This window comes from Pan troglodytes, chromosome 7 (genome assembly GCF_028858775.2).
Source record: "Pan troglodytes isolate AG18354 chromosome 7, NHGRI_mPanTro3-v2.0_pri, whole genome shotgun sequence".
Taxonomy (NCBI): Eukaryota; Metazoa; Chordata; class Mammalia; order Primates; family Hominidae; genus Pan; species Pan troglodytes.
Genome location: NC_072405.2, coordinates 71,387,351 through 71,401,557, shown reverse-complemented (window position 1 = coordinate 71,401,557; position 14,207 = coordinate 71,387,351). Strand labels below are relative to the sequence as shown.

The 14,207-nt window shown below is 38.9% G+C and overlaps 1 protein-coding gene across 3 annotated transcripts in view; it reads right to left on the bottom strand.

Moving 5' to 3' along the window:
* The window catches only part of NKAIN3 (sodium/potassium transporting ATPase interacting 3), a 750,443-nt gene that overhangs the window by 247,930 nt on the left and 488,306 nt on the right, over positions 1–14,207 (bottom strand). For all 3 annotated transcript variants that reach the window (XR_001720209.4, XM_054656782.2, XM_009455456.5), the window contains exon 4: positions 4,312–4,509. Coding sequence is in view for 2 of the 3 variants with exons in the window: in XM_054656782.2 (XP_054512757.1) it covers positions 4,312–4,509 (198 nt within the window). In the remaining variant the exon portion in view is untranslated. The remainder of the gene's footprint in view (positions 1–4,311; positions 4,510–14,207) is intronic.

Sequence of the window (14,207 nt, the reverse complement as noted above, 5' to 3'; positions counted from 1 at the left end):
ACAGAGATGGGAGAACCAGGCATATGGGGCCCAAACGCCGGACAGAGGTTTTAATGTGTACATTTGTATGTTTTTGAACCAAGTAAATGTATTAACTACTTAACAAAATTAAATTAACATATCCTGAGGTGTTTTGGGGGAAGATGTCTGCTAGGAGCCAGGTGGATAATGAGCCCAGCTGGGGTAGGAGGGAGAAGGGACTTGGGGGAGAACCCATTCCATGCAGGCCGCTGCCTGAGGAAGGCACAGGAAGGGTTCTTTTGCTGGATGCCAGAAGGGGAGGGTGGGAGTTAGGCTGGCGCAGGTCACGAGGGCCTCCCTTGCACAGTAGGGAATTCAGATTTCATCCTGAAGGTGATGAGAATCACTGAAGGGTGATCGGAAGGAACGTGTCTGATAAGATTTGCGCTTTGTGATCATCTTACAGGGAGCAGGAGGCATGCATAAAGTGTAGGGCAAAACTTGGTGGGGAAGATTATTTAGGAGGTTACTGGCCAGCTTCAGGTGAGAAGTGATGAGCATATGAACAGAGACGGGCAGTGGGCACAGAGCGGGTGACTCACCATCCCAGGGCCGGACTCTGCTTGTCTTTGACTTCTCCACTCCAGCATGGATCGCATTTTGCTGCTCCCCGCCAATACCATCCACAACCTTTCTATGGATTCCGCGCTGATTTTCACCTTGGTGTTGCTGACAATTTGCAGGAACTCTTCTTCAGGATTTGGTGACTTTAGGACAACAAGAACCTTCTCTGTGCCTAGCACTCTCCCTGTGGTTCTCAGCCTGAGAGCCGGGGGAGGATGCACGTGGCGCCCCCCGCCGCCTCCCAGGGACAGAGGCGCCGGCAGAAGCTGGGGACCTCTGCGCCAAGCAAGGCACAGGCGGTGGAGACTGGGGATGCTCCCTGAGCCCCAAGCAACAGCCTGGTAAGGAACCCCGCCCGTCTTCGCCTTTCTGAGTCCAGTTAATTGTATGCGTTTCCGTCAAGCATGTACACAGTCTGTGGAATGCTTATGACAGAGGTGACTTTTCTTCCAGTTCCGAGCTCCACTCACGCGAGGCACTTGCTCAGGCTGTACTCATGGAGGAGATGTGTCGGTGGTCAAAGCACTCAAATACTTCCCTCTCATTCGGTGGAGAGTCGCTCCCCGAAACCACCTTCCTGGCCACCTCCGTCAGTCCCTCCCCTAGGTTATTCTAGATATTTTTATGCCTCCAGTAATGAAAGGGGTAATTCCCTGCAGCAGAGCCGCCGAGCCCCTGCCCTTTCTCGAAGCTGCCCCTCTATTTGCTTGGTTGTTGCCCACGCCCCTCGGGCTGTTAAATATTGCGACCATCACCCCTGTTTTTCAGTAATAAGGTAAACATTTCAGCACATATTGGGCAACAAGAAGGATTCTCCTGAATCAAATGTTTAAGAAGCACAATTCTGGCCAGGCTTGGTGGCTCACACCTGTAATCCTACCACTTTGGGAGACCGAGGCGGGTGGATCACCTGAGGTCAGGAGTTCAAGAATAGCCTGGCCAAATGGTGAAATCCGTCTTTACTAAAAATACAAAAAATTAGCTGGACGTGGCGGCGTGCGCCTATAGTCCCAGCTACTCGGGAGGCTGAGGCAGGAGAATCACTTGAACCTGGGAAGCGGAGGTTGCAGTGAGCCGAGATCATGCCATTACGCTCCAGCCTGGGCAACAAGAGCAAAACTCCGTCTTAAAAAAAAAAAAAAAGGAAAGAAAAGAAAAGAAAAGAAAAGAAAATAGAAGAAAAAAGCACAATTCTAATAAGTATAAATAATCATATAAAATAAGTGACAAACACAAGAAACCCATACAAAAATCAGTCACACCACTAATACATAATTGGATAGCTGTGAAACAATTTCTTGATATATTTTACTTTAATATAAAAAGATAAAATATTAAAAATCTTGTCCTGCAGGTGTGTTCCAAGAAAAGTCACTGAGCAGCAACTAATCTTTTATTTCTCAAAGGCTGAAGAGTATAGAGCTATATGTGCAGGGTGGTAGCTTTGAATGTTTACTAAAATAACACGTGGAGAAATTCATTTATAAGTGAAAAGTACTTTTAGGTGGCAACACATACAGTTTATTTAGATTGTCCTTTAGGGAATGTTTTTATGTGACACTCCAGCTCCTTATCAAATAAATACTTGCTGTTCATTTGAATTGGAGTTACTATGGGGAAATGACTTTTGGATTCCAAGCGTTCTGCTGCATTATAAAGGTCTGGCCATGCTATCATTCCACAAAATGGTTTAGCAATTTGCTACAATAATTTTTTAAAGGAGAGTAATCTGTCCACGTATGAAAGATTTTAGAAAAACATTTTCGTTGTTCAAGACGATTAATAAAAACTGTTAGTATCTAGTATAGGATAATAGAGTTCTTTTATAACTTAAAATAGCCTACACATTTTTAAAAGAAAATTTGCCTCCACATTTTTTCAAGACAAAAATTTAAACATATATATTTTGCCACAATTTTGTATGTAATGGCTACATTAACAAAGGATCAGAGAATAAGAAAAGACTGATAAGCATATATTGGCAAGTGACTGTATATTATATTTATACCTGTAAATATGATTGTAGAAACCTAGAATGATCAGATTCCCTGTTACATGTCTGAAAAGAAATTCCTTCCCATCAAGGTGCAATCCCTTTCTTTGAGTTCAGTATCAAATTTGCCTTTCTTTGAACTAGAACCCTAAAAGATCTTTGATTTTTGTTTTATTCAGATCTTTAGTCTTTCTAGAAGATTGTAATTCAAATGTGCTCTAAAACATCATTTTAAAACTTGAGACATGCAAATTCAAGAATAGTAACTAGTAGATTGAGTAAATGAGGTAAGATCACTACATTGGTGGCCCTAGAAGAGCCATGCCTCCTTGTCTTGTCTCCTTTTGATAGCCCCCTCTCACATTAACTACAGGCTGAGTCATAGATCTGCTGTAGCCAATGAAGCAATAGCAAGCATTACTCACGTAGAGGCTTGATAAATGCTTGCGTGTTGACTTCTCCTTTTATTATTCAGCTAGCTTGTTGCCTGAGAATTGGTCAATTTTTTTTTTTTTCTCCCAGAAAGAGAAGCCATGTGCATGTGCAGGAGAATGGGGCCAACAGCCAGCACCAGAGATGTGAGTGAGGCCTCTTTGGACATTCCAGTCCCAGCAAAGCTCAAGATTGACAGGCTCACATCAGTGACCCTAGCCAATATTGTGTGGAGTTTATATGAATGACCTTATCTAATACCAAATAAAGCAGAAGAACTACCTGGCTGAGATGTGCCCAAATTCCTAATGCACAGAACTTTAAGCAATAAATTAATATTGTTCCAAGCAATTGCATTTTGGAGTGGTTTGTTACATAGTAGTAGATAATGAATACAGTAAGTGATAGCAAGGATTTCTTAAAGACTTTTCTAGAATTAATTCCAAGGTACCTTCTTCATTGACATACCACTCATATTTCTGTTATCTACTTATTTACTATTGAGTCTGTGTCTCTTATTCCTACTAAGCTAAGCTCAGTTGAACAGAACTGAGATGGTTGGTTTATGTGAAGAGTGGGTTAAGAATGGCTTTATTGGATATTGAATCAAACTAAATGATAAGTCCTTTTCGGGTCTGAAAGGAACATTGTTCTTGATGATGTTATACATCCTTAAATTAATTCCACTCTTCATTGTGGTCAAACTGTGAGTGGGGCAGTCTGGTGGAAGAAAATTACTTTTAAGGAATCCCTGGCACATTAACCTTCTGTGGACTAATCACATCATTTCCTTCTCGTTTCTGTATATGGAATTGTATTCTGATGCCAGATTTTAGGCACTAAAATGCGAAGAGTCTCCAGTGGGATTTGTTTTTTAAGGAATAAATGAAATGTCAGGTTTATTAGACCGAGCAAGCCATTGGCTGTGGGTGTTTCCATCCTTCTTTCTCTGGAACTGAGGTGCATTAGTCAAAGAATGCATTAGCAGAAGAGCCTGAGGTAGCTAAGTGAAAAGGGACCACTTCTGGTGGATGGTGATACTGTTTCATTGAATAGTGTGGATTGTATCTTAAGTTAGAAATGATAGTCACTAACTGCTTCTAAATACAAAATGTCTAGATACCAAGAGAAAAAAGGTGTAACCTGCCATCAGGTATAACTAGTGGTACCATAATTGCTGCTATTTCTGTTGGATGTTCTCTGTGTGCTTATCTGTGGCATTTTCTATCAGGTAGGTGTGGAGAAAAAAATGCCAGCAAAGAAGAGTTCTGATTAGATAATGACACAAAAGTGACACTTACAGAGAGTAGTATTTGGACAGCACTGTGGATGACCTCCAGGTACTGGAAGTCAACGATGCAGCCTGTGACAGAGACGTACGTGTAATCGTCCATCATGCCATGGGCTGAGGGAGGCAGCACTCTTCTGACACAACCAGGCCCATGTTCTCTCCACCATGACCGATGTACAGAGATATTGAATGTCATTAGATCGGTGTCCTAGGTGGGTAGGAGACAAAAGAGCAAAATGAGAAAATTGAATTACATCACGTCTCTGACTTTGACCTTAGGAAGAATTCAGGGTAGATGAAATTGCTACAGTGATTTCAATTTCAAGTGAAAAGTAACAAAAGACAAAGCCCCAAGTGGCTGCATGTATTATATGCCTAAACTATTGGGTTATAATTATTCAATGGGGAGATAATCCTTTGATTACTATTAACATTTTAAGGGTAACATATATTTAAAAAATCCAGACATGAGATCTTCCATATACATTTATTTAAAAATAATTTCTACCTTGAAACTTTTGTCTGCATTTTCTTGTTGCTGCAACATCATGAATATCACTATCATGGGATAAATATTGTTGAATGCTTTTATGGCATGGTAGATGTTGTTCTAAGTGAATTTCACATATTATATTCTTGAATGTTCATGTAGGCACTTTAATGATCAACCTAATTTATAGCAGGCTGAATAATTGTCTCCACCAATGATACTTAGCTTCTAATCCTTGGAACCTGTGAAAGGGTAAGGCAATAAAGGACTGAGCAGATGTGATTAAATTAGGATCATGAGATGGGGAGATGATCATGGACTATCTGAGTGGACCCTAAATGCAATCATGTATATTCTTATAAGAAGGAGGCAGAGAGAGATTAGACACAAGGAAGAAGAGGCAAAGGCAATGTGACCATAGAAGCAGAGACTGGGATGTGGCAGCCAGCAAGGACTGCTGCCAGCCACCAAAAGTGGGAAGAGGCCAGGAAGAATTCTCCTCTAAAGCTTCAGAGAGAGTTTGGCCCTGCCAAGACCTTGAATTCAGCTCAGTGAAGCTGATTTCAGACTTCTGGCCTTCAGAACAGTGAGAAAATAAATTTCTGAGGTTTAAGCCATCAATTTTATGATGATTTGTTAAAGCAGTCATGAGAAACTAATATTGGTGAGAAAAGTAAGTCACAGTGAGGTAATTTAATTTGTCCATGGTAGCATAGCTAGTTAGTGGTGGAGCTGGGACATAATCCTGTGCAGTGTTTACTTTTAGCTATAATGGGGCACTCTCACACATTACTTGCTGTCTTCCACCTCCAAAGCCCTGATCATTCCTTATACTCTGAAGACAGCCAGGTCCTTCCTCCTCAGTTGTTTCAAGGAAATGGCACCACAGTCAATCACAAGAACAAAGAAGACAAACCTTAACTTTTATGTATTAAAATACACTTTCGGAGCTCTTAATGGAAAAAATAGCCTGGTTTTTGATCCTTAAGAGATGCCCTTTAGTATTTCTGGGGTGTTAATGTATGAAGGGCTAAGATCATAATGTTGTGGTCATAAACAATAGATTGAAAAGAACAGATTAGGGACCAGGACCTTGACTTCCAAATAATCCAAAGACTGCAACCACCCATGTAGATCGGGTAGAAGAAGTAGTGGTGATGGAGAGAGGCCAAAGCAGTCCCCGGGCAAGGACACTGCTCTGCAGGGTAGCTGGGGATGCAGGAGCAGAGTGAGCTTTTGTTTATTTTCCAGCCTCCACTCCCTCCAACAGTGAGCTCTGTCTTAGTGCCAGGGGGCCATGTTGGAGCAGAGTCCGTACATGACTTTTGCTGAGAGGTGCAGAGGCTGCCCGCAGACTATGCAGCACAACTGACACACATCAGTGCATTCCAAGGTTCCTTTGAGGACAGTGTCCACTTCAGTTGCCAAGGAGACACCTAAATGCCTGAAATTGAGGTTGGAACTCTGAAAACTTAGAGGAAGCTAGTGGGAAATGGAAAGCCTTGAACTTACACATGGGTGGCACTGAAAGTCATCAGGGCAGAGCTCTCTGAAAAGGACAGTAGGGAAACCCTCCTTTTACACTGCTGTATATGGTAAGTGAATCACAAGGGTAGTAACATTCCCAGTGCATATAAGTAGGCAGGGTTACTATGCAGTTTTAGATTTTCCTCAATTCAAGGAATTCAAAGTATCATTATAAGTACGCCTCAAATTATATCAATAATAAAACATGTTACGCCTTTTTCCTTTTGATTGTTGGTTTGCTATTCAGTTACCTTCACAGTTGTAGCACTTTATTGATAATAAAACATTTAGGTCATTTTTTTGGTTGTTGGTTTGCTACCTGTATCATTTGCAGTTACTCTCTGAAGGGAAAATATTATAGCTACCAAATTCAGTTTAACGCAAGGCAATTTACCTGCACACAAACATCAGAGATGCACACTGATTGCTCCCTTTTTTGGTCATCAGATTTAATTTCTTACAGTTAGATGTGCTCATTACAGAAGAACTATACATTATTTCTCATCTTAATAGAATTCACCAGGTTCGGGATGAACTAGCACGATCTCAAAATTCATAGCGATTTCTATTCCTTAAGCATTCTTACCCAGCGACCTTTCCTATTGCAGACTGTGAGTTCATTTCAGTATGACTTTAACTAAAATTTATATTATACAAATAAAACAAGAGTCAATTTATGAACCAATCATACATATTTGTTACACTCATAAAACCTTTCAGCATAAGTATCACTAAATTTGTTGGAACTATAACATATTTATAAATGGTACTATTCCTCGCAATGACTATATTAAAATTTGAATGAGAATATAAATAACATTAAATTATACTTAAACTTCAAACTTCTTAAGTTTTTTGTTTGGGAGCTCTGAAAATGACACCCCCAAATACAGTGATTTGGCATGCTGAGTACTTTGAACATGAAGGACACTGGAAGAACTTCAGAAGGAAAGTCTCTTTCTGACCTTCTTCTGCCTTTTTTTCTCCTGCTTTCCTTTCTCCCCAAGGCAGGCCATAGAAATTAGTATTCCTCTTCCCTAAGAGAGGTCATAGAACCAGAACCCTTTTCTCCCACAGCTGGCCATAAAACCTAGAAACATTACTCTATCACTTGCCTTTCTGTGTAAGAGCTAGCAATAAAGAAATTCTCTGACCTACCTTGTCTAAAGGTAGACATAAGACTGTTACTCCAGAAAGGTCTTACCCTATACCCAGGAAGAAGAAATGCCACACAGAGAAGCCAAGAAGAATCTGAGCAGACAGGTCTTGTTGGGTTTCCCCATTCAGTCTCTTACCATTAGGTCACACTTTTTTGGTTCAATCATATTTATTTTTTATTTTTGAGATAGTCTCCATCTGTTGACCAGGCTGGAGTACAGTGGTGAGAACATAGCTCATTCCATCCTTGAACTCCTGGACTCAAGCCAATTCTCCTGCCTCCCACTCCTGCATAGCTAGGACCATTGCTAGGACCATGAGCCACCATGCCTGAGTCTGTTCTTCTTTCTACATGGCTGTGCATTCTACATCAAATCAAAACATAAAAATAGACAGTTTTCCCTGAATCTTTAAGTCTTCATTTCTGAAGTCTCCCATGCCATGTAAAACTTTGATTGAATAAATCTATAATGCTTTTCTCTTGCTAACCTCTCTTTTGTTTTAGGAGTGTGGACTGTGACCCTTTCGATGGGGAAAAAAAGTATCACACCCTTTCCACACCTACACTGTAAAATTTTATCTAAAGTTTGTGTCTGATTTCTATCTATTTCAGTACCAGATTAGAAACATTTTTTTTAAACTTACCACATGACAACTCAGTTTTCTATACAAGGTATATCAAAGGAAACACCACACAGAAAATAACATTTTATACAGAAAAAGAAACACAAATCACTTTATTGTTGAAGCTTTTAGTTACCACATCAAAGTGTGTAGTTTTGAAATACATGGGTGATATAGTTTGGCTGTGTCCCCCACCCAAATCTCATCTTGAATTGTAGTTCCCATAATCTCACATGTGGTGGAAGGGACCTGTTGGAGGTAATTGAGTCATAGGGGTGGTTTTCCCCATGCTATTCTAGTGATAGTGAGTAAGTTCTCACAAGATTTAATGGTCTTAGAAGGGGCTTCCCCCTTTGCTTGGTTCTCATTCTTCTCTCTCCTGTGAAGAAGGATGAGCTTGCTTCCCCTTCCACCATGTTTGTAAGTTTCCTGAGGCCTTCCCAGCCATGCTGAACTGTGAGTTAATTAAACTTCTTTCCTTTATAAATTATCCAGTCTCTAGAATGTCTTTATTAGCAGTGTGAGAACAGACCAATACAATGGGTTAATGCTAAACCATAAATCAACAAAGTAATCTTAAAAATAATGTCAGTAGTTCAAATGCCATTTCTCTTTTACTTCTTGGAAATAGACTATTGTGTGATGATTTAAGCACATCACAGTTGAGAAGGTTGACAACTGATACAACTGGTGTCTTTGCTTTTGTCTTTAGAGTTAAAACAATGGCATTTATATTTATGCAAGCATATGTCCAGGGTAGCAGAATATGCCACCCCAAAATGTTCCACTTTGGCATGAGGATTTTTTGAGCTGAAGGCAACTGAGAAGAAGCAGATATATACAGATCTCTCTGTCTTTATCCTATTTGCCTAAAAGCAAGACATAAATTTACAATGATGTCCCTCCTTTCTTCTCTACCAGTAAAAACTAAAGTTAACTACCTGAGATTACTTTAGACCTTTGTCATCCTGGAGAGGGCATCAGAGAAATCTACATAATGAACTTTACTAACTAGTTTTTATCTGTCATAAGTTTCCTATAACTAGCCTGGCCCACACTCTTCTTTCTTTGTTTTCAGTTGAAGATGTTATTTAAGCCTGAATTCTAAGCCACCTATTTAAGAATTAGTCTTTTAATCCTGAGTATCTCCTATATATATATAAGATATACATGTTAATAAAATTCTGCTTGTTTCAAGTTTCTTATTAATCTGCCTTTTGTGAAAAAGAGTCCCAGCTAAGAACTCAGAAGGGTAGAGATAAAATTATTTTTCCTACTTTACATACGTGATGATCAAGGAATAGTTTGTAGAATAAGGAAGAAGAGGGCGAAGAGAAAACAGAGAAACCCAAAAATAAAACCAAGTAGGAGGGTTTGGGAGGTGTGAGGGCAGCCTAGAGACAAGACAGCATGTTAAGGTTGTAGGGAAGGCACAATTTTACCTTTACCCTCTTAGAGTTTTTAGCTGGGCCTGAGAATTAAATTTACATAAGGCAAATTAACAGGAGAGCAAAGCGTACAAATTTATTATCAGTTTTACCTGACATGGAGCCATCATCAGGAAATAAAAACACAAAGCTGCAATTAGAGTTGACAACTTATATACTTATTTGGAAAAAGAGTGGTAAATTGTGAAAATGTAACAAAGCAAGGGGGCTTGGGCTGAGGTAGTTGATTACAGAGAAGTGGCTAGGAAGATAAGGGTTAGTTTAATACAGGTTGTTGGTGGAGATTTCTCTCAGCCTCGACTCTTCAACTCTGGTGATAAGAAGGTCTTCCTTCTTCCAGTGGAGGGGAGAAGACATTCCACATGGGAGTTTTATCTCCTGCTTTTAGGAAGGTTGGAGTGTGCTTGCTTGCCTGCCTGCCTTCCTTCCTTCCTTCCTTCCTTCCTTCCTTCCTTCCTTCTTTCTCTCTCTTTCTTCTCTCTCACTCATTCTTTTTTTTTCTTTCTCCCTCTCCCCCTTCCCACTTCCTCTTTAACTCAAAACAATCAATATGCCAGAATGGCATATATTGGAGTTCAGTGTTCAGAACTTCAAGGACAATAGAAAAGAGAATTTCAGGTAAGTTTGTAACGTCATAGACTCAAAGTCTCCTAAAAAAGACTACTAAATTTTCTTATTATTGGGGCAATAGAGAACCTTACAAAATGCAATTCCAAGAGAGTTCTGGGAGTAAAAAACTGGATTACAAGGACATAAAGAAACTAAGAGGAGAAGATTTGGTGTTTTTTTTTTTTTCATAAAGTTTAGGAGTCAAGGTAGTAAGAACATTAAATGGTGGCTTTAAGGGTGGACAAGGAGAAAAAGAAAAAGCACCTGATAACCATGTGTGAGGTATACCTTATATATTCACAGAGTTATGACTTAAAAGAAATGTATTCCATGGTATCTACCTTTTCCCTAAAATATATTTAAGTAAACATTAAATGTTTGAGCTCTTTCATTTCATTAGTGTGAATTCCAAACTTGCTCTCATATTCTCCAAATATTTCAATTAAAAAAGATACCCAGAATTATTTGAAATGTTGTTCATTAACTATGTATGTGCATATGCCTGCACACATTTTATTCATAGTAAGCTATATTAGAATCAGCTCATGTTCTAAAAAAAAACAATATTCACTTCTTTACAGTATACCACTATACAATTTCTCATTAGTCAAGGAGCTAGTCTCTCTATTATTATTCTTTGCTCTTTTAATAATCTCCTTTTTTTGGGTATGTGTCTAATTTAAATGTAATGCTTTCTATTTCTAGAAATGGACTCCTAACTTCTAACAATATTCATTTTTTTGCCTTTCTCCTTAGTTGCAGCTCAAAAAGTTATTGCATTCATTTTTATATAGCCATCTACTTTCTTTGTCTTTTCACTTTTGTTTCCATCACAAGTCAGCCCATCTGTAAGTGAAAATGTGACCTTAAAGAGAAGCCCATATATACTTAAGAAACCAGATTTTGTTCAATTTTACAGAGTGTGCTTTGATCTTATATTTATATAGTAGAATTCATGCCAATTGAACTTCTTCTGAAATATTTTTTCGTCTTAGAACATAAATTAGAATAGTTAGGGCAAATGTCTTATTTTTCTAATTGTTTTCTTTTTCCTGAAACACTAAATATTTCATAGAGCACTATGGATCTATATAATAAAGAGCAAATAGAGTGATTGATAGGTTTAAGTGTTTGGAGCTTGTAATACAAAGGCTTAGAATTAGTTCAAATATATCAAAAATTATATGATATTTTTCTACATTAAAATCATCTCTTACAGATAGGCTTAAAAGGTATTTACGTTTTCATTAGGAGTGTCTGTCATGTCCTGTTGCTTTCTAAAAAAATTTATCCTGCAATTTATGAGCAAGTCATAATCATTTGGACTTTTGCCACTGATGTTGGCTATAAGGAGCAGCCTACAGATTGAGGAGTGGCCACTGATCATTTTGATCTCCTCTTTCTTATCTTTACAACTAGGTATTGCTAGAATTTTTCAATTCTTTACCATTAATTATAGACAAGAGTGAGAGCTAAAGGTTATCGAGCCTTTTATTTTCATTTTGGGGCTTACTTCCTTAGATACGACCACTTCAGGGAGCAATGAAGCCTTATCCATCCATTTAACAGGTAGAGGGATCTTTAAAAAGTTCATGGAAAATGCTATTATTTTAAAAAAAACCTATGCATGGATTTCAATTTTTTTGCACCAAAATAAACTCATACTAACTTGTTGTAATATGTCTGAACAGGCTCTAGTTTGAAGCAATGAGAATGTTAAGACATCAGTTTGAAAAGAGCCCCTATCAGAGCAACATAAATTCTGGTAAAATAAACACAAGAACAAACAACAAATTTGCAGTGAAGCTTGGGTGGAAGAATGCTGAAATCATTAATGCTATACAAAAAGTTTATGAGGACAATGCTCCAAAGAAATCCACAGTTTACAAATAGATAATTCTTTTTTTAAATTTGTGTATATATATATATTTTTTTTTCATAAATTATACTTTAAGTTCTGGGTTATGTGTGCAGAATGTGCAAGTTTGTTACATAGGTATACAAGTGCCATGGTGGTTTGCTGCACCCATCAACTCATCATCTACATTAGGTATTTCTCTTAATGCTATTCCTCTCCTAGCCTCCAACCCCCAACAGGCCCTGGTGTGTGATGTTTCCCTCCCTGTGTCCATGTGTTCTCATTGTTCAATTGCACTTATGAGTGAGAATATGTGGTGTTTGGTTTTCTGTTCCTGTGTCAGTTTGCTGAGAATGATGGTTTCCAGCTTCATCCGTGTCCCTGCAAAGGACATGAACTCATCCTTTTTTATGGCTGCATAGTATTCCATGGTGTATATGTGCCACATTTTCTTTATCCAGTCTATCATTGGAGGGCATTTCAAAAGCCAAAATTGACACATGGGATCTAATTAAACTAAAGAGCTTCTGCTCAGCAAAAGAAACTAAACTATCAACAGAGTGAATAGGCAACCTACAGAATGGGACAAAATTTTTGCAATTTATCAATCTGACAAAGGGCAAATATCCATTATCTACAAGGAACTTAAATAAATTTACAAGAAAAAACAACCCCATCAAAAAGTGGGCAAAGGATATGATATAAACAGACACTACTCAAAAGAGGACTTTTTTTTTTTTTTTTGGAGATGGAGTGTCTTGCTCTGTCACCCAGGGTGGAGTGCAGTGGCATGAACTGGGCTCACTGCAACCTATGCCTCCTAGGTCCAAGCAACTCCTGTCTCTGCCTCCCGAGTAGCTGGGATTACAGGCACATGCCACCATGCCGAGCTAATTTTTGTATTTTAGTAGAGACAGGGTTTCACCATGTTGGCCAGTCTGGTCTTGAACTCCTGACCTCAGGTGATCTGCCCTCCTCAGCCTCCCAAATTTCTGGGATTGCAAGTGTGAGCCACCGTGCCTGGCCAAAAGAAGACATGCATGTGGCCAAAAAACACATGGAAATAAGCTCATCATCACTGTCATTAGAGAAATGCAAATCAAAATCACAATGAGATACCATCTCACACCAGTTAGAATGGTGATCATTAAAAAGTCAGGAAACAACAGATGCTGGAGAGGATGTGGAGAAATAGGAACGATTTTACACTGTTGGTGGGAGTGTAAATTAGTTCAACCATTGTGGAAGACAGTGTGGCGATTCCTCAAGGATCTAGAACCAGAAATACCATTTGACCCAGCAATCCTATTACTGGGTATATACCTAAAGGACTATAAATCATTCTACTATAAAGACACATGCACACATATGTTTATTGCAGCACTATTCACAATAGCAAAGACTTGGAACCAACCCAAATGCCCATCAATGATAACTCATTTTAAGAAGAGACAAGACAGTGTTGATGATGAAGCTCATACCAGCAGATCATTCACATCAATTTGTAAGGAAAAAAAATTATCTTGTTTGTGCCCTAATTGAAGGGGGTTGATGATTAACAGCACATACTATAGCCAACACCATAGATTTCTCAACTGGTTCTGCTTACACAATTCTGACTAAAAAAATAAAGTTGAGGATATTTTCCACTTGATGGGTGCCAAAACCATTGCACTCAGATCAGCTGCAGACAAGAGCAGGGCTTTTATTGGAAATTTTAAACAAGTGTGATCAAGATCCTGAAGCATTTTCTTGAAGAATTGCCACAGGAGATAAAATATGGCTTTACCAGTGTGATTCTAAAGACAAAGCAAAATCAGAACAATGGCTAACAAGAGGTAGAAGTGGTCCAGTGAAAGCCAAAGTGGACCAGTCAAGAGTAAAAGTCATGGCAACAGTTTTTCAGGGTGTTCAAGTCATTTTGCTTATTGACTTTCTGGAGAGCCAAAGAACAATAGTATCTGCTTATTGTAAAAGTGATATGAGAAAGTTAGTCAAAGCTTTAGCAGAGAAACATTCAGGAAAGCTTCACCAGGGTCCTTCTCCACCATGACAATGCTTCTGCTCATTCCTATCATCAAACAAGGGCAATTTTGAGAGGTTGGCAGGAAAAAATGGCAGCCAGCAGGCACAACTAACTTGCGGGTCCCACTCAGGAGCTCACATCATGAACTTTTGATGGAAACTCATAT